This window comes from Alosa sapidissima, chromosome 5 (genome assembly GCF_018492685.1).
Source record: "Alosa sapidissima isolate fAloSap1 chromosome 5, fAloSap1.pri, whole genome shotgun sequence".
NCBI lineage: Eukaryota > Metazoa > Chordata > Actinopteri > Clupeiformes > Clupeidae > Alosa > Alosa sapidissima.
Genome location: NC_055961.1, coordinates 30209638 through 30231623, shown reverse-complemented (window position 1 = coordinate 30231623; position 21986 = coordinate 30209638). Strand labels below are relative to the sequence as shown.

The 21986-nt window shown below is 43.9% G+C and overlaps 1 protein-coding gene across 4 annotated transcripts in view; it reads right to left on the bottom strand.

Annotated features, from left to right (window-relative positions):
- The window catches only part of eda (ectodysplasin A), a 44696-nt gene extending 27579 nt beyond the window's left edge, over positions 1-17117 (bottom strand). For all 4 annotated transcript variants that reach the window (XM_042093922.1, XM_042093923.1, XM_042093924.1 and 1 more), the window contains exon 1: positions 16699-17117. In XM_042093922.1, the coding sequence (XP_041949856.1) occupies positions 16699-17001 (303 nt within the window). In that variant the 5' untranslated portion in view covers positions 17002-17117. The remainder of the gene's footprint in view (positions 1-16698) is intronic.
- Between the last annotated feature and the right edge of the window lie 4869 nt (positions 17118-21986).

The window sequence follows — 21986 nt, the reverse complement described above, 5'->3', positions numbered from 1 at the left end:
CATCTCTCCCACTCATTTCCTGTCAATATATACTGTCCTATCTGAATAATAGGCAAAAAGCCCATTATTCATAGAAATATTTACAGCAGAGGTGGAAAAGTCTGGCTTTAGAAAGTAAAAGTGCTACCATGTATGTATTCCATCTATCCACTCCAATCAGCTGATTCTAATTAGCACAACTCTTCAGCCAGGTAGATCAGCTAATAAATACATGGGCAGAGCCGAATATATGATACTCTCTGAAGCTGGGCTTTTCCACTTCTGGTTTACAGCCATGAAGAGATTAGACTGACCATTAGTGGGAAAGAAATTATGCTGCAAAAAGGGAGTTTGTAACTAACTCAATTTGAAGTAAATTGAGTAAATATTTTAGGATAAACCAGCTCTGGCTTTAGCATTCCTGATGGGCCTGAAGTCACCTCTCAGATTCACATACATGGCCCAGAGGAGGCTTTTAAACCTGGAGTCTTACTCTAAGTGTTCCGAGAACATGTCACACCATCTGTGTGCTTGTAAACCTATCTCAGGTCAGGGCCACGGAGATCCATTAGAGATATGAAAAACTGAGGACAACAACGAGGGAATTACGAGACAAAACTCCAGTCAAGGCCAGTGATGTCAGCGCCTCGGAGGAGCTCTCTGGTTTCCGTGGAAATCTGATTATTTTGCTGCTTGTTTTGGCTAAAGAGCAAAAAACGGGACCGAAATTAAATGTTCCCTGGCAAGTGGAATATTTTAATAACACAGAGAATGGGGACATACTCCCTCATCTTTGAAAAATCTAATTTTGTATCATTTCCACACCGACCCTGAACCACAGACATTTCACAAGCACTTCTTTTGCCATCTCACCAATGCCTGAATTTAGAAGTATTCAGAATTGAGCTGCTCCACGTTAATTACTCATAGGCGTACATCCATTAAATTATCGGTCATTTACCTTCTTAACTAACTAACCATCGAGACAGTCCCCTGGAGCAACTTCCGCTGTTCCATCTGAAAGCCCAGATCTCTAACCACTAGACCACCACCACCTCATCTCCATTTGTTAATACTAGGTTTAAATCTCCTCTGAGGTTTGAGGTCACACAAGCACTGCACATGTGAGCGCACATGAATTCACATACAACTGACAGGAAGAGCCACCAATGACATTCACCAAGATCTTGTGCGGGAGGCCATTTTAACATTCAACACCGGTTCAGTGTTGAAGTGATCAATGGCTTGGGGAATCCGCAGCATCAGGTGCACTGCTCTTTAGTTGATGTGGTTGGAAGAGAATGACCACTCTATAAAAGGACAGCATTGTGGTTGGAGAGAATCCAGTAGGTGGTCTGATACTGGCACATCCCCTCATTCTAGGCGTCACCTAGCAACTGGATGTTCCAGCAAGAAGAAACCAAAGTGCCATTCAGCTGTAATAAGAGTGGCCTAATGGAAAGAAGGCCAAGGGATGCCATGACCACAACAATCATCAGATTGTAATCCCATTAAAGAAAGTCCACTGGGAGATCAGTGAGGGCAGGAATCCCCATGTTATAGGTTGCATGCTCTCTTGAGTTGGTGTATCAGTATTGATGGTGAATGTATTGATTGATGATTCTGTTGAAATTAGGCCATGTCAAGTGAGCAGGAGAACATCTACACATTACAAGAGGACTAAAAATACAAACAATGCACCAAGCAACAGCTAGATGTGTGTTTTCTGTCGTTACATCTCCTGCTTTTATGCATCAGTGCTCATTAAAAACACAGAACTGTGACACACTCCTCGACCACCAATCAACAGTCCAGTGGGGATAGACACAACAGAAACCCAGACACTATACAGTGTGTCAGAGGCTAAACAGAGGCTGAAAGAGCAAAGATGAAGACGTATACTGTGGGTGAGAAATCAGACGAGCACAGGGATGCGCAGCCCACCAAAAGCCAGCGGCCACAGGCCTCGTTTGGGACCAGACGCTGCCTGTTCTCACCTCATAAGCCTGAGAGTTTCCCCTCACAGCGGCCGGTACGACACAACGCCTCCATCGGCCACTGAAGCCCAGATGCGGCTGCGGTCTGCTGCTCCGAAACAGCTGGGGCACAGCTGGTGCGCCGAGCACCGGACCGCCAGACACGCACACACACACACATGCACGCACAGACACATAGACACACACACATGCATAGACACTCACACATGCACACACACACACACACACACACTGGCCTTCTAACTCACACACTGCCGATTGTGTGATAAACCTTGGCCAACCCACACTGATGTTAAGCGGGGATTTTTAGCAGCTGTGGGTCCTCATCCAGACTTCAGCTTAATTAAGGGTTTCCCACAAAATGTTTCAATCCCTGGCCTAACCACAGGCTTACCAGTGAGTGCAAGACTATATTTGACCCCTGCAACGACACTGAATTTCGAGCAGAAACACGTCATCTGTGGGATTTTCAAGCTGAACATAAGTGGCTTCAAAAAAACGATCAAACCTGGCCAAAGAAAAACTGCCCACATATAGCCTTTCTGTTATGTATACATGCACGTTAGTGCCCTTAATTTTTACACTTGCATGAATCTAGACATAGACCCCATTGAGTGGGCAGATCCACCTAAAGATCCTAATCAGTGTTGTTTAACATAACCAACTGTGCCCAATCACAGGCCACAGCTAAACAAATACAGCTGCTTTCAAGCCTGCATTAACACTATTACCATCTGGGCTATGTACCATCTCCACCCTCAAACCCACATAGCGCATGCACACACACACACACAAACAAACAAACAAACAAACAAACAGAAAAGCAACTATAAGACACATACATACAAAGAAAAGCAATCATAAGGGTGTATGGGTGTGGGTGTGTGTCTATGTGCTTGTGTGTGCATGCGCATGTGCATGTGCGTGCAAGTGTATAGATGTCATTTCCATCTAGTAAGAGCTTTAGGTTCTACACGAGCAGAGAGAGGACCATAATCATTTTATGATGCTTTGAGGGCCCAGCATAATAAGAGTTTGTTTTCAGGGAAGCCCCACATGTCTGATGTCCCGAGAAGCAACATGGAAGAGTAAAAAAAAAACACTTGACGATTGATTGAGGGGAAAAATTGATGACAAAAGTGAACGGAATGGGCTTCAGATCAGTCAGGTTCCTCCCCATCCTACCCGGTCCAAAATAATGGCCAATAAACACATCTCTGTCTTCGAGACAGAGCATGTGTTTGATCAAAGACACTTCGTTCTAATCAGCGGAGACTGGAACAACGTCAGATCCAGGAGTGCCGTAATCAGTTCTGAGTGGGAGATGTCAGGGAGAAGCTGGCAGTGAACGCAGATAAACAGCCTGGCGTCCGCCTCAGCAGAGCACTGTAACTCTGGACGGCAAATGTGGGTACAGCATGGTCTTTCAGTCAGACAGACAGATGGTGGATGAAGATGTTGGACTTGACAGGTAAAAACTATGGCCCACTCAAGTGACCCACTTTAAACTTACTGCCCATACCCAGGGCAGAAGTAGGAAAACCCATGACACCCATCAGCAGATATGAAGGAGACCAGGGTCTCATGCACACACATGTTGTAAGGAGTCAAACATGTGTCCGTTCCCTTACAAATCCCGAAGCAGGATGGGCATCCGGGAGGAACTGGTCAATCAGTCATAATGAGATCATCCTTATCAGCCAGCGGTATGAAGTTAAGATATGATGTAGTTGAACTATTCACACCATTTGGCAGCAAGTCGTTTTATCCAATGTCATGCAAATGACTGTAATTATATAAGCACATCGTTGAAGGTAGAATTGGTAGAATTTGTCAGAGGGCGTTCTCAACCCTACTTACACCTCACACTTGCTGACATTAATTTTGGAGAGGAGTGGAGTGTGGTCCCTGCACATATGCGCTCAATTTCTCATTGACCAGAATATACAGGGAAAAGGTGCTCTATGAGTTCTAAGCAAAGCTTTGTACATGTGGCCACAGGTATATAGATGTATTGAAACATTGTTTCCTCAGATAATATGGAGAGTTTTATGTGTAATTCAGCATTTGAAAGCATGTGAACATATAAAGTACTTGGCAAAAATTATTGATAAGGTCACATTCTGAATTCTGGCCAGTTAAAACTTGGCTTTAGGAGTCAACTTTTATTATCATTGCTAGTTGCATAGCTGAAAAGCAACAACCTGTAAACAAGTGGTCAAAAACTATCAGCTACGAAAACAGAAAACACCCCAGTCTCATTGCTGTGGTAAACATCATCTGTGAGCATGTGAGCGTGTAGCTTGTTGGCCTTGAGTTTTTCTCTGTTTACATTCAACGGGACAGTTACATTTCATAAACACAATTTTGTGTTCTGCCCTGGTGGTGCCACATCGAAGGGTGAAAAACGAGATGTTTTCTTTTCGGGATTGAGAAATTACACAGGACCTGATGAGAAGCATGTGGGCCACGCTGAGGCAGAACAGCTGTGTAAACGCTAAAACCAACATCATTAGTTTTATAGAAGAGTATAAAAGAGGCACTGCTTCAGCCATACATACTGTAGGCAGATCGATAACAACAAGACGGTTAGCATTCGCAATTAGTGGAAAAACTTGTGAGCACAATCCAGCAGTCTGTCAATGCGGCATCATCCTCACGCAACAACTGTGCAAGACTACACTAGGAATGATAACAAGTCTGGGTAACAATTAGTAGAAGAGGTGCCCCCCCACCCCTCACAACCAAACCTGTTTGGCAGTCGAAACAGATCTAGACGCATTAAAAGCCTCTTTCGTAATTTCTATTTGGAGAGCTCTGGCTTGATGAGGTTTTCACAGTCAATTGGAACTATTCAGCAGATGATTTGAATTGTCGTCCGTCAGGGCTGCGTGTTGATGACAGGGCTATCTTCACTGTTATGCTTTCTGCTGAGGGAGAGAGGGAGGCGGTGAATGTGAGAGTTCCTGACAGGCGGCGAACGTGTGAGGCGGTGGCTTGACATCCCTCTCAGAAAACAATCCAGACATCTCCAAATATGCATCCAAAATATTTGCTCGCACAACTCGCGGCTGTAAAAATTGAGATGAATGGAAAGACAGAGGTGAGGGTGTGTGTGTGTGTGTGTGTGTGTGTGTGTGTGTGTGTGTGTGTGTGTGTGTGCCTGTGCTTGTGTGTGTGCCTATGCGTGTGGTGTGAGTAGGCCCTACTTGCCAGGTGTACACGACAGCACAACATCAAACACAAAAACAGCTTTTTTTTTTAAAGATGATGAAGATGAAATGATCTGGATGATTAAGTCCTCTCATGTCTCGCCATTTGTTCTCTCTCACCATCCCTTCCTCTGTCTATCCTCCTCTTTCCTCCTCCATCCTCCTCTCCTCGGCTCAGCGCACAACAAACAGCATACCCGATTGCTTTCAACAAAAGCCAAGGCATGCCTGTCATATGACTCATGGAGCTCTCTTTTCAAACTATGGAAATTAATATTGAAAAAATATTATTAGAGCGGATCCCAAAAGCAGTGACACACGTAGGCCACGGCCCATAATTCCCTGTCTGTCTGCGGAGGCCAGCGATCCCCGGTCTGATGGAGATAGCGGCCTTGATAAGAGACCATCTGCTGGTCTTCATGGGAGACTCAAGAGCACCATCATCTCACTCCTTTTCTTTTACGGGCTATTCCCCACTCCCACCCCCCCCCCTCTCTCTCTTTCACACCCACACACACACACACACACACACACACACACACACACACTCACACAGGGGAGCACTCTGGTCAAATATTAGACCTTAATCTGGATCTATAGCTAATCTAATCAGATTGACACGCAACACTCCAGTGATGTACTGTATTTACAGGGAACATGTGAAATCAAATAAAAATTAGCACAGAAAGCCAGTAATAACAATGGGGGATTTGGAGTGACTCGGGGTGTTTATATATTGGGGGGGGGGGGGACTCACACACACACACACACATGCATATGCTTGCTCTCTCATTTACAAACACACACACACCCTGTCTCTCGCTGACACACACACACACACACACACATACTCTCGCTCATACATACACGCAGACACACACACACACACACACACACACATACACTTTCTCGGTGCTAAATCAAAGTCTGTCTTAATGTCACAAAAAAGATGTAGAAAGAGAAACAATATGAGAAGGGGACACAGAGTGACAGACACAGACAGACATACAAGAGACAGAGTTTTTATTGCACTATGAAATTGGCCCAAAATGACAAAAAAGAATTGGGGGGGGGGGGGGGGTATAAAGAGGATGCGGTGTCTGAGACATCTGTCATCCAATGAGATTTGCACTTATTCATGAGTCAGACAAACATCAAATGCTTCAGAAATCCCAAACTACCCGCACGCAAATGCAACAAAACACACACTCACACACAAATCAACCACTGAGCTAACTGCCACTCACACACCCACCCACACCCACACACCAGAAACGCCATGATAGACTTGGAGACACCCATAATCACAACCACGCTAAGCATCAGAGGGAAGTCATCAGAACACACAGTGTGTACACACGAGGGCAAACACTCAATACATTAAAGGCCTACATCCTTTGGGTTGGGGGTTCCTTTGTTTCTTCCCTTAATGGGTCTGCCAAGAACCTCCCAGGGCGAGAAGAACAGTTCTGAGTAGAACATTTAATGGTTCTTCTGAGAGGTCAAACAAAGACGAACACAGAGGAACAGCCAGTAACTGGAACAACCACTCATGTGGTCCCCAGCTCAGCCTATCTTTTCTCCCTGGACGCCGAGCAAGTTCCCCTGGACAGCATGATGATGACAGTATCTCTGTGTGCCGGGGTAAACAGCACAAACCCCCCTCTGGAGAGTGTGAGGACACCAAGAACTTCACACTACCTCAGAGATACGCAGATGCATTGCCATGGAGACACACACTGCTATGTTGTTCCACAGATACGGACCGGGTAGAGAATCAGGTTTATTTATGAGGCCTGACTTCAATGAGGACCCAGGGGTGCCATGCCTAGTCAGAAAGCCCTAACCCTTGCAATATGGCAGGAGCTGTGCGCTGTATTGTGAAATGTGCTGATGAGGTCTCCAATTAATTCAACCCCCGCTCCTCCACCTCCCCCAGATAGTGGGGTGACCCAACATGCTGTTAATCATTCTGAGGGTTGGGACTGAACCCCCCCACCCCCACCACGGCTCTGTGCCAACTGGTTCTTTCAAAGCAGACGCAGGGGAATGATCTCAACATCTTTAGTCCAGAAATCATGGCTCTCTCTTTCTGCTGCTCCACCTTACTCTCTTAGATTTTACTTTTAACGCAAGATTTAAAGGGTTCATTAAAAATGCTTTTGTTCCCCACAGCCGAGCCCATTACCTTAGTGAAGGAAAAAAAAAGGAAAGAAATCCCTCTTTTGAAGGAACAGCCTTTCGGCAGACGGGGGTTGGTGTGAAGGAGCCTGGAGGACATTACCTTCATAAACTTTAAAAGTATGTATTAAAATATTTTTTCATTACATCACCCTTTAAACTGCATATAGGGATGCCTGTAAGGTAGAGACGCATGCTTCACTTTTACAGGACAGGACTCTCGCTGCCATCAGGAAGCACCAACCTGCTTCAGACCACAGGGGCTAAGGTGCCCCTTGCCCCTAATGATTGGATGTCATTGCCGTTGGCTCCACAGGAGGTTGAAACGAAAGAAAAGCTGCCCCCTAAAAAAACTCACACACACTCACACACGTTCCTGTGTCAGTGAGCAAGTAGCCATCGCGGCCACATCTTGCTTGCGGTGGGCACCCTGCCAACGCCAGGCTGGCTGGCCCGATCCCCACACGGAGCTTTTCATTTGAACCTTCAGACTGGGGCTGGGCGGCACCTGTCAGCAATTTGGCAAATATGTTTTTCCACCTGCTACCTCCTTCGCTCTCTAACAACCCCCCCCCCACCCCCCATGCCCCCTCTTCCCACCCCACTACCACACCACGCCCTCCTTCCCTCGCTCGCTCCCTTTGTTCCTCTCTCGAGTGCTCGCCCGTCCCCTCTCCCTTGGCTGGTTGCTGGGTCTGTGTGTTGTGGCTTCAGAACAATTCCAATTTGGGACGCGCTGGAAACCACATGAAACGCGTTGTGTGAAGGCGGCCGCACATCTGCTGCGCAGCGAGAGTGACAACCCGCTTTCGCTGCTCGCGATCAATCACCATGGCCAGAGTGCTACCCACAGACCGACAGACAGACAGAGCGAGGGTGAGAGAGGAGGGAGAGAGAGAGAGAGAGAGAGAGCGACAGAACGTGTCAGTGGATATATGTAAATCTAGTTTGCAAGAGAGACAAAGTGAGAAAACAGTGAAAGAACAGGACGTTTCAGTCCAAAATGATGTGTTTGTAGAGCCAAACCACTGATTATTAGCCACTAATCCTTTCCACAGAATCACATTGGTGCGGGAGGTTGACTAACTGACTGAGTGAGAGAGGTGGTTGAGAAGTCATTCACTGAGTGGGTCATTCAGTCGGTCATTCAGTCACACTCAGCTTCATTTCTCATGACTCTCTAAACGCCAAATGCCACATCACTCAGTGGCTTTCACTGAAATGAATAAATCTTTGTTTAAAAGATATCGGTGCCAAAAAGAACGGCCCATGGCATATGCCATCCATATGTTGCATATAGGCAGATCAACATAACTTCTTTAGTTACTGCAAATCTGTTTTAATTTCCGCCGTCTAGTCAAGAATATGACATGGAACTGTACCGAGTCCAGAAAAGAATGGGAAAAGAGGCCCAAGGTTCAATCAATAAGGGGAAAATGCTATTAATTTTGCTTTATGATGTTCCATACATCAGGATGGAGTACACAAAAGATGAAAAACAGATCAAAGATGTAAGAAAAAGAAAACTAATAACGAACCAGTGTGTTTCAACAGCTACAAAACAAGCTCACTGTCTAAGATCTCATCTTATAGGAATATACGGAACAGCTGGAGGCCTGACAACAACAGCTGGAAGCCTGACAATGAACGACAACAACCACGGAATGAACAGACAACACCTCCCCTAATGCCAGGGTATGGCTATCCATATGCCATATTATTTATCATATCAGACAATTTGGCTCAGTTCAACTGCATTTCAATAGTAACCATCAATGAAGGATCAACGAATGCGGAGAAAGTTGTCAATGTCAATTTCCATTAAACTCTCACGGGTCAACCCAGACGTCTTAGCCACGGCACGCTCTAACCGGGAGACGTGGGCTGACCCCGTATTGTGGCGCGGCACGGCTCGTCCCCTCAGTTCTTGGCGAGACACTGAGACAGTCTTCACAAGGCCTCCAGACACATGTGAGTTCAACTCTGTGACTGTGCAAACAACGGACAAAAAAAATGCGTCACACTGTCAACAAAAGTAGGATGAAAGGGACCCCAGCATAGCTGCACATCTGAAGGAGGAAGAATCATATAATAGTGAGTGGAGCTGATGATTTCTTTTTCTCTTTTATGAGAGGATAATGAGTCCAACTTTGCGATCACAATCGGGTAGGAAAGGCAAAAGGTAGATTACTCAAAACCAGCTGAGGACATACTGGCAGTGTGGTCAAACCTCAGTGTGGGGCTGCCTGGACAGAAGCGGTACCTCGGCACAACTGGGGCTGAAAAGAACCGCACGCATCATAAAAGGAGATAACAGCAGGAAATATGCTGACGTGGGATCCTGAAATTAATCACATATTCTTGATGGTCTTCTGAGAATGATATCAAATTTGTTTTGTGCATAATTGGCTCCATATGCCTGCAAAGCGATGCGCATGATTGTTTGCCTGCTCACATCCGCGAGCAAGCGAGCGGTGCAGACAGAGTCGGCTCAAGTGTACGGCTTCCAGTGATCAAATGTGAGCTCATGGCAAAGCCTCTAATTGGTACAAAAAGACCAATCACATGTGTGTGTACACACAAACACACACATAAACACACACCAAGATTGCGGCCACAATTGCGAAAGACGATCCTCTAAGGACACTAATTTCCTTAGAAGAAAAAGTAAAAAAAAACCAACGACAACTAGAGGAACTCATGCCATCCTTTTGAAGGGTACCACTTAGAATGTCAGCAATCATGATGTAGGTGAAGACTCTGCCTGGGTCCAACTCAAACACGAGGCATGACATTATAAATGGGAGGGTAATCAGCGGCTGTGGTGGATTCTCCACTGCCACTGATTTATGGCATGCACAACTCGGATCCTGCCACGGTGCCGAAGATGGATCGCGAGGAGTCATCCCCGGGCCCGAGCCAGCCAGCCAGCCGGCTGATTTAGCCTCGGAGAGCTGTTAAAACTCGGGCTGGCAGCTCAGCCCAGTGGAGAGCATCTAATTCCTCCCTGCCTGCCTGCTTGCTTGCCTGCCGAACCCAACAGTCATAAAGCATTGTGGTCAGGCCTTAGGAGGACACAAAAGACAACAGTTTCACGAGAATTCCTTTCCCAAGTAATTGCACTAAACAGATCTAGGGTGAGTGGGAGGGATGGAAGATTATAGGAGGGTGGTGGTGGAGGGGTGTTGGCAGTGGTTGAGGGTGTGGGGTTGAACGTCTGGGGCTTACCCATGCAAATTGAACTTCAGAGGGGCAATATTATGAAAACAGCCGTGCACAGGCTGAAAGTGCAAGTGTGAAAAATATAAGGGTGTGCTGTGGCTTCCAGCAAAAAGCCACTAAAATAACAATACATCTTTTCAATTACTCGCACGGAATAAACACTAAAGCCATTGATACAGGAAAACACTTGTGTGAAGTGGTTACGTAAAAACTGGCGGTATACAATAGGAAACACAGGCAAGGCTCAGTCCAATGTAAATCCCTTCAAAGTGCATTAGAGCACACAACCGGACACGATTTCTACAGAGCACAGCCAAGGATAGGACTACACACACACAGATACGCACGCACACACACATATACATACGCACGCACGCACGCACGCACGCACGCACACATACGCAGGCACACACACATACATAGAAATGCACACACACATGCACATACACATACGCACACACACACACACACACATACATAGAAATGCACACACACATGCACATACACATACGCACACACACACACACACACACACACATACAAATGCACACACACATGCACATATACATACGCACGCACACACGCACATACAATGCACACACACATGCACATACGCACGCACACACACACACACACACACACACACACACACACACACACACACACACACACACTTCATCTTGTCTACAATCCTCACATAAACCAATTCCCAGAAACGGATTGGTCAATTTTCTTTCCCTAATCTAAAACGGCTTTCGGTGTTGACACGTTGCACCTGAGGAATTCTAAAGTTTGTGTTCGATGACCGTGTGGTCAAACACTGGACTGGATGAAAAAGCAGCGCTCCCACATCGGATCCTGCTGTTGCCGTGGTGTTAGCCCTTCTGACGGAGCTTGTGTGGCCAGGCTGTCCATCCTCTGTGTAAACTTGTGACCCGGGAGACTAAATGTTGACAGATTGTCATCTAGTTACAGATGTCGACCCCATGGATTCCAGGCTCCTTTTGAAAAAAAAAAAAAAACGTCTGTCTCTGAACCTCAAACCAAACATGTTTTGGCTTTTGGACAAAGAAGGGAAACTTCATTTACCAATAACAGTGGTGGAGAAACATAAAACACAATAGTCTGTGATTTCTGAGCTCGTCTTTGAAATGAAACCACCCCTAAGTGCTTAGGGTCAACAACTGAAGGGAGTGGCATTCTTTTCAAAGGACAACTAAAGACAGGATAATGGGTGGCATTATACACACATACATGAGAGATGACTGGACGAATTATAAAAGATCACATTTTATACACGTAAATATAGGCTACAAGATGGAGCAAGGTTGCCTCAGGACAGTGGTTTGGCAAAACACAGCCAACTGGCCAAATCAGTCCAGAATAGAAATCATACGACAGAAATGTTTTTTGGGCAGAGACTTTAGATTTGGTTGTAACAAAACAAACCAAAGGAAAAATGAATAAATAAATAAATATCACAGCTTGCTGTGTCGGGGGGTTAAGGTCAGGTTTGTGCCCCCACAGTTCAGGCCGTCTGGGGGAAAGAAAGGACAGGAGTGCAAGTTCACACCAAAAGCAGGTCAGCTACACAGACAAGAAACGCTGAGGGAAGAAAAAACACATTCAAGAGCTTATTATTTCCAAAAACTTCCTGAAAGACTTTCCACAGAGGAGAGAGGTCTTGAGGCCTTCGGAGACTGTCATCTACAGGAGGATCACAAGTAAACTGAAAGGATTTAACAGTGGAGAGGTTTCCATAAGACAAATTATGGAGTTTTTGACTGTAATGCCGATTTCTTATTCAAATATATCTCTTAGCCCTCTGCCCCTCTACCAATTACCCTGAAATGGAACAAACAATTGCCTAAGCAAAACAGGGCAAGAAAAAAAAGAACATGTCACTTTATTCCACTGCTTGGTTGACTTCCCCATTGTCCTGCGTAATTTAGAACACATAGAACTATATTAACCGTATGTTTTTTGCACACCTATGAAGTAGAGCCAATTTGTTGGCCGTATCACACTTGTATATTAATTCGCCGAATTCGTTGTTAAATTTAAATGAACTGTCACGTTGCATCCAAGTTGTAAAATACAGATGGTCAGAACATAGTAACATTGTATCATATGACGGACGTGGACATGTAGGCTAAGTAAAATAGTGATGTTTCAAAGCTAAGGTTCATCAGTATCCTGCGATGTGCCTGCTTGACAATGGGAGAGATGGAACTAACGACTGGCCTTTGGCCATAGCAACCATCCATTTAGAACTAGTAACGGCAGTTTGTGCGACATTGTTGATTGTTGACTGATGGTTGAGTGAGACACCTTTAGAAAATATTGTCAATTTCACCTGTACACACACATGCATTCAGAGCAGTACAGTTTTCTGGAGGTCAACTGTGAACTCTTTGTGAACCTTTTGCACAGGCACATTCAGCCTAATGGTGCACAGCTTTTTGCCCCCCTTTTTTTGCCCCAACTATTTGCACCCCTCCCCCCCTTTTAATGCCTATTAGTTTCTATAAATAAGCATATGCATCTCATAAGCTCTGTCTTTAAGACATGTACACATTCGTTCTTGATTCAAAACAAATCCAATAATAGCTCAGACACCTGTCCTTTGTAGAATAGCCACAGGTTTACTCCAAGGTAAGACTCATCTGTGTACTACAGATTCTAAAGTCAACAAGGTTGAGCTAAATAAAAATTACAGAATAACTAATGGAAAAGATGCCCTGGCTTAAATAAGGCGTTGCCTTGACATCTTCTGTGTGACCCAGCAGAGAGGCATTTCTATTACATTTCTCACATAATAAAAGTGCTTATGAATCAACAGGCTAGTGTGTTCGGGGATGAATGTCTATCATTTCTTCATTTGTGAGATTATTCAGGAAGGGTTATTGGATTTCAAAAGCAACATGTCAGGGGTTGCCAAGTATCCGGTTTCTTTTTGTTGGGTTCTTGGCACTGCATTTCAGTCAAATGTAGCCAGCCAACAGCTGAACCCCTCTATATTCACATTTTTCCACACAGGTGAGTGTTTTTACTGTTGATGCCATTCCTGTTACCCTATTTGCAGAGTCCATCATTATTTAATCAGTTCCAATCACACGTCTTACAGAGTCCTGATCCGTTTAGGACGAGGTAAGCAGATAATAAAGTAAGAAAATCTGTTGAAATTTTAACGCACAATTTGTAAACGACTGTAAGACCATTTGTATACAATTTGTACTAACAGCAGGAATAGATATTACAGGTAGTAGACTTGAGAACTGCAGTGCAGCAAACAGATACCCATGCCATAGTTATGAAGACAAATCATAAGCCAGGTCCATGCAGCAGTGTTGCAGTAATTGGAAAGGACTAATTAGTAAAAATGGCCTTAAGGTTAATATGCTGTTGATGAGGGAGCCCTCCCTGCAGTAGGGCAAGTTGTGGTCTTTAATCAAAGGGGTAGGTACCAGATGGGTGAACAAGTTTGTGTGTGTGTGTGTGTGTGTGTGTGTGTAAGAATTTCACACAGAGCTCTGGCCACACGCCCACAATGCCTAAGGAGGCTCCGAGACAGAGAGAGAGAGAGTCAAAGAAGAAAAGAACAAGAGAGAAAGGAAGAGAAGAATAGCAAGCCAGCAGGAGGCCAACCTGCAGCAATTCATTCATGTAGACTTTTCCCAAGGTTCACTTTGAAGACACAAAGCCCCATGAAACAACCCTGTTAGAGGAGCAAACACTGTTTGTTTGGCCACTGTGTCAACAAGTCTATATTTCCAACACTAAAGACACACAAAATCCTCATCCTGACAAGCGTGTCTTCAAAGAGAAGAATTACATGCATGTCCTTTTACATTTTGTTTGATCAAAGTTTTTGGACGCAGCCTGACAGGATTTAGAGGTTTTAAAGTGGAAAGCAATTGTTTCTTCTCTACCATTTTATATGTTGCGATTGCTTCAGTTACCAGTTGCGAGGGACAGAACTGCTTTTGCCAGACCACCAACGACTGACACTGATTTAGTAATTAGATGATTCTCTTCATATAAAAACTGAACTTCTAAAGCACTTCCACACAAAAAATAATTATTGCTGTTGTCAATTTTGTTATTTGTCAAGTTATTCTTCACAGGGTTTATAGTCACATAAAAGTCACAGAGAAAGGATTTCATTAGTGAACAATGTGATATCATGCCACTGACTGCTATTGGAAGAGATTTCTATTTGTCTGTGCTTATGCATATTTGTATAAAAATTGAGGGACTCAAAGACAAACAAAAAACTCCATGCGTAGGAGTGGAGAGGCCTTTACAGTGTGCCAAGAAAGTAAAAGATACAAGTGGCATATTAACAGCCTACATGGCAAGATGGGAAGCCTGTTTGTGCCACATGCAAATGGCTTGCAGCACTGTCGACATGTCAGGCCCGTTCTGACACGTAGCGTGAGGTCACTCACACCCCTCACAGTGAACAGCGTTCCTGCAAAGATGCACGCACGCGCGCCTGTGTGTGTGTGTGTGTACACACAACCTCTCTCTCTCACACACACACACTGTACCAGCACGTGCCTATGTTGCCTATACCGCACGTATAGTATATGTATATATATACTTTTTTGATCCCGTGAGGGAAATTTGGTCTCTGCATTTAACCCACCAACTGAATTAGTGAAACACAAACAGCACACAGTGAGGTGAAGCACACACTAATCCCGGCGCAGTGAGCTGCCTGCTTCAACGGCAGCGCTCTGGGAGCAGTGAGGGGTTAGGTGCCTTGGTCAAGGGCACTTCAGCCTGATAGGGGCTCGAACCGGCAACCCTCCGGTTACAAGTCCAGAGTGCTAACCAGTGGGCCACGGCTGCCCTAAAACGTACGCACAGGTACACATGCACAGGTACACATGCACACACGCACAGACAGAGAGAGGGGGAGACAGCGAGAAGTGAGAGAGAGGATGGAATTAATTTTCATATGATGCAGCAATGTCTGCATGTTATATGCCCTAACAAGTCTGCTCTTTGAAACCGATCGATTGGTCATACCACGTGAGCCGAGCGCTCAACATCAGTCGTGACCACAGGAAACCTGCCTGCTCAGAACAGGGATTTGCTTCACATGCACAAGAGAAGAAGCCCAAGGGCTTTAGTGGGATGAAGCAGCGTATTAAGAGATGACTATTCTTCTTCAGACACGGACACATTTCGACATACAGACGGCTCATGCTTTACGTGTGTGTGCTCTGTCAGAGTTAAGCCGGCGCTGTCAAGCATGCAGATGCCTCCCTGAAGCCAAGTGTGTGTGTGGGGGGGTCATTCAATTCATCTTAAAATGTCATTCATTATTTCAAATAGCCTAAGGTTTTCTGTGAAAATTAAAAATGTTTGGTTATGCTGCTGCTGCATTGCTGCACCATGGTCATATGGAAAGTGCATTACTTTTTATAGCCTCATGCATACTGAAAAGCACATCGACTTGAAACATCCACTGATATCAGGCTGACTCTAAGTGCGTCCAAGTAGAAGAGGTATACGCTACTCATGCTTTTTTCCCCAATAACTAGAGTGCGTGAGAAAATAAATTAATTTCTAAAATGACTACTTTCCTAGGGCAATTGTCCTTGCGCATATTGATAGGTCAAGCAACAAACACATCAGGCGGGACGTCACATTTCAGTATTCATCTCACTGCATAGGCAACTACAAATTTGACCTAGTTCACGTTAAAGATGAAGATGTCATGACAACGCAACATCACTGGACATCCATGATCGTTTGTCAGCAATGGTAGTGTCTGTACGTTTGTAGCCTATTCGTAGAGGAATCTAGGAACATGATTATTTTTCAAAACAATGTTTATGAGATACAAGCCTGGATGAGAGTGCCTTGAACAAGCGGCAGCGCAGCTGATGTACAAAGCCACGGACGAACAATGGGGACAAAACACACATCCCATGCCTTCCAAACAGGCATTTTACCTTTAAGTGTAATGACATTTATATACTGTGATACAGCTATACCGTAAATTCACCCATTAGTGACTGAAGCAGCAGTCTGTGAATAGAGCAGGTTAAAAAAAAACTTAAGCGGTGTTACAAATGTCATGTTATCTTTACCTGCATGTCTATTGTTGAGTAGCTCATGTCCAAGAGCTGCAGTTCAGGGGGGAGTAGTACATGAGGCTCGGCAGATCCCACGGGAATAACATCATCTCTGTTCTTCTGAAGAATCTCCCGTTGCACCTCAGACCTCAAGTCCAAATAACAAAACAGCGTGACGAGGTGCAACGACAGAGAGAGGACGAAGAAACCGAGGAAAATCTTGCAGTTGTTGCATTGTCTTCTGCAAACACATGTGGAGTGTTTAACATCTCTGTCCTCTAAGTTTGAAAACTTTTCTGAAAAAGACTTAGGTGCCATGGTTGGTTGCGGGCGAAACTGACGCTACTTAGACATAATCGAATATTGTCTTATCTGGTCAGCTCCAGATATGATCGTCTCGATGAGGGCGAATTACTAGTTTAACCCGGCTTCATCTGTTCAGAAGCCGCAAAGGACAAGCTGATTTGATAACCTACTGGCGCCCCTGTAGTAAGACCCGCCTCTGGTTGCCGATAGGTTGTAACCTACCAGACGTCATTTCATTGAAAACCCTCCCGCGGAAAGATTGAGCACCGAGGATGATTGAATGGAACGTAAAAACCCATGTTTTTGAATCTTCCCTGAGTCGAAGAAATGCGTGTTTGAACAAAACAGGCCTGCCTATTCAGATATTACCATAACTTAAATTATCCTACAACAATTTATCTAAAAGACACATTTTGAAGCTCCAGTCATAACTGGCGTATAAGGTGATAAGTGTTGATAGGATTACCAAGGCATCCCTAATCAGATAATGTAGCCAAGGCTATGGATCCAGCTTTCCAAAACATTTGGCTTGCAAATAATATGGGTTGTTTTGGTAGTGCCACAAATATGGTAATTGCTTACTGGTCTGAGCCAAAAGAAAAGAGAATCATTTAAAATGCTTCACGATATTTGTCATTGCCTTTGAGAAAACTGATATGACACAGGCACCTGAAAACATCACAGGAATGTAATTGCAGTGGAAGATGCACACTACTTACATATGTGGTTAAGGAGCTGTGGGCCGACTACTCTTTGGGTAGATACCCCCTCCCCCACCCACCTACACACACGCATACACACACACACACACCCTTCACCACCACAAGCCATCTGGTGCCAAGCTTCACATCTTTAAAGTGTTAATATAAAGGCATTATAGCGTAATACTAACACATGTTGAGTCCTATATTCTCATCACCGTAGATTCTCTGCCTTGACACTTAAAAGCAGCTCACTGGTGCGAGTCATATGTCGGCTAACCCGCAGTAACATACACAGAATCCCGTTGCATTTAGCGTGTCATAATTTTCAGCTCTGACCTCGGCGTGACTGATGGTCATCACACACACATTCACAGCTGGGGTGTGTGTGTTTGTGTGTGCGCACGTGTGTGTGTGTGTGTGTCATCATGAGAACAGCTTCATGTTTTATGACTGGGAACATGCACATAATCACAATTATTTGAGGCCAGTCCAGAAACACACATGTGCACACAAGACACAGAACCAGAGAGCATGAGCGAAGAAGTAAGGGCATGTAAGTCAAACAAAAGAGAGAGAGAGGGAGGGTGGAAGGGAGTAAGGGAAAGATCCTTGAAATCCTTTGGGTTTCCATTACAAACACCACTGAATCACTTTGAGATATTTCCAACTATGGCATTATGATTTGTATTAAATCATATTGTGTACCTTTTACATTGGCAGTAGAAGCCTTTAAAGGCCAATAGAAATATCATTAAGTCTGCGGTCTTGTGCTGGAGTTAATGGTAATTCTTGAGGGCCTGTCCTACTGGTTATGTGGGCAATTTAATAGTCTTAATGGTTCCTCTAGACAAAGAGTGATGTCGGAAATAAGCTTGCCAGTCCTTGGCAAGCACTAAGTGACAAAACACACACGACTCTTTGTTCATTCTTTTTATGCAGATGATGTTTTATCGTGATTGCTCTGTGATTACACTATTTGTGTATAGAGGCTGTCATTTCAAATAAGGCTCAGCTACGAGGAAGGACGTGTTTCATCAATACAGTACTACACTCATGCTCTTGACCATGATGGCTGCTCTCGTGTTCCATGCAGTGGCACACTTACATTCATGTGTGGGTTGAGTGGAGTGATTTTCACGTGTGCAGTATTCATGGAGTTTTAATTCGGTTTTGTGTTCGTTGAACTGTGACCTACGAACTTGCATAGCGCAAATACACATGGGCAGACAAAGGATTTCAGTGTCACTTGATCACTATATGAAGAAATAATATAATGGCGCTTTTAGTTTGCTTTCTTGTTCTTCCATAGAGCTTTACATGCGTGACTTCATTTGATCTGCTGTGTATGAGGTCATGGCAAACTCATCTATAGATGAGACTCAGAGTTAAGACATGAGCGTTTCTAATAGAACAGGGATGGGCAAAAAAACATCAAAATGTATTTTAAAATTATCCTCTGCCTACGACACATACCATAAATCTGCAAACAGCCAAAAGATCAGCTGTGCTGACCTGCCAGTTACATCTCATAGCCTCATGAATCAGAGATGTACTCAAAAAGTCACAACTAAACTTGTCAAGTGGTACAAATTAACCACTGAACCCATTGAGCCACAGAATGTGGGCTTAAAGCAACCCAATGCAGTTCTATTACCTTAAAATAACGCCTTCAAAAACATGGGATACTGACATATAGTATGGAGAATGAAGTCTCTGACATTGTCAGTGCATGCCCAGAATGCTAGATATTGCACTGTGTAAAACAACTGATGATCACTAACTGGGTAGCGTGTATAAGCGCTAAATGGGGTCATATTTACACCAAGCCATATTGACTTGAGCAATGTTGCAGGGGAATCTCATAACCTGTTCCATGTGTTCCGATGATTAAAGTTCTCAAGAAAAAATTCATTATTAAATTTCTCAACAACTTGAAGTTGGTCAGAGAGAGGGGGTGTATTGTGTGTGTGAGCAACCAACACGTTATTCATCTCAAGATCATCTTCCTCTTAATATTCTGATCACGTCTGGGCAAATGACATAGTCAGCACCAGTCAGAGGCAGTATATTTGGCAGTATTTTTAAACTACAAACACACCTATAAAGTATTTTTATACAAAATAAGAAGCCATTTTCTTCAACTCAATAAAATACAAATTACAAAATACTATTTAGTATTTGAAATACATATTTTAAATACATGTATCATAAGTACTGCCCATCCCTGGTTTCTAAGGTCTGTATGGCCCTAATCACCCCTCCTTCACAGGGCAAATAAATAAAAATGTCCCTTTGGTTGTTCTAATGCAGACTATGTAGCATTCATATAAAAAAAAGTTCACTTAACATTCTTGATCATCTGTGCATTTTATGATTCCCATGACAATAGTTGTAATGGATCACACACACATATGGCAAAGGGAAATATATGATGAGTCATGAAAGATGTTTGTCACATAAATATATCATATGAAATTACTCTGAAACCTTAGCCCAAAAATGTGTGCTTGCTGCATGAATAGATGAGCAGACTTGTCCTGTCCCCCTCTCTCTGGGAGCAGCACACGCATCCTAAAGGCATTCCTGTGTACAGCCACATTAGGCGCTGCAGTCAAGCCGCCATTCCAAAGCCAATGAAACCCTGGGTAGCACAAGTATGCTTTTAATCCTTCTCCAGCTGAGGGCTCTGGATCTGACTCCGCTATTATATGATTCCGATATTAATGACAATGGGAATCAAAAGATACAAGCCAACTTCCCCAAGTGGGGAAGCGTCTTTATAGCCTCAAATGAAATATGCTTTCTGCCTCATTATGTTTGATAGCTGGGAAGAGACTGAGCATTTTGTCATTCATTGTTGAGTATACAAAGATATCAAAATGAGAGAGATCTTTAAAAACAACATTAACACATGTCACATTATCTACAAACACTCTATAATTTTAAACATGTTTTGATGCAGATATTAATGACTACTTCAAAGAAAAACTATTATTTCTGGTCTTGGGGAAGCAGATAAGGTTTCCTTTTCACTGGCATTCCATAAGGTAATAAAATTGAGATAAACAGAATAATAAATTCAGATTTAAACGAAAATACAAACATAATAGCACTCTCTACTGGTGAAACACTGACATAGTGGTGACATTGATACTGGTGAGTCACTTTGATGTGCTTACCTTCCTGGTCAGTGTTCATATGGAGCTCTCAATAGAAGTCTCTACCCAGGAACAGATACTCCCTGTTGTCCAAGGGTCCAAGAGCCCAAGGGCTTCATTGGAGGTTTATACAATAAACTAGGACAGTAAAGTGGTGATTGCTGTACCTAATGCTGTTCAACCTCTTCCCTGGATAATCTTTCATTTTAATTTAAAGTAAGGATATACGGAACATAGTGATTTGGCATCTGTGTGCTAAAGCTAACAGATATCACATATATAAATGTTTATATCAGAAAAATGTAAAACAAATGTTCTCAGAGTCAGGTACCATTAGAAACATATGCTATGCCTATGTTGAAGTACAGTATAAGTATATACTCTTTTGATCCCGTGAGGGAAATTTGGTCTCTGCATTTATCCCAATCTGTGAATTAGTGAAACACACACAGCACACAGTGTACACACAGTGAGGTGAAGCACACACTAATCCCGGCGCAGTGAGCTGCCTGCTACAGCAGCGAGGGGTTAGGTGCCTTGCTCAAGGGCACTTCAGTCGTGGATGTGGGCATGGGAGAGCAGTGCTTCCTACCGGGTCGGGGATCGAACCGGCAGCCTTTCGGTTACAAGCCCGAATCCCTAACCAGTAGGCCACGGCTGCCCTACTTGAATTTACTTGAGAAAGATCCAGAACATGCATCAGGTTCTACATAGTCATACAGTCATTTCTGTGGAATTAAAATGAGCAACAATGAATGCATACTCCATGCTGGCAATCCATGTCCAGATTTGGATTCCTTTATTAGTTTTATCAGTTGGCAGATTCAGCCTCTGCCCAAAATACAAGAGGAACAGATACAGGTGGACTAGAAACACTGATATGGGATAATATTCCTTCAGCACAGTTTCTCAAAAGAAATAAAAATAACGACATGTCGTAGAACTAGTGCAAAAAAGTCCTATCCATAGAAGCACAGTGTATAAAATGCCATAAGAAGTGTTCCCCTCATGGCGAGAGGAAGGAGCAGGAGAGGCTTCCCCTCTGAGACTCTTAGAAAACAAGGTGCTATCTAGAACCTTTCAAAGGGCTCTTTGACTTGTCCTTACAGAAGAAGCAATGGTTCCAAAGTTCTAC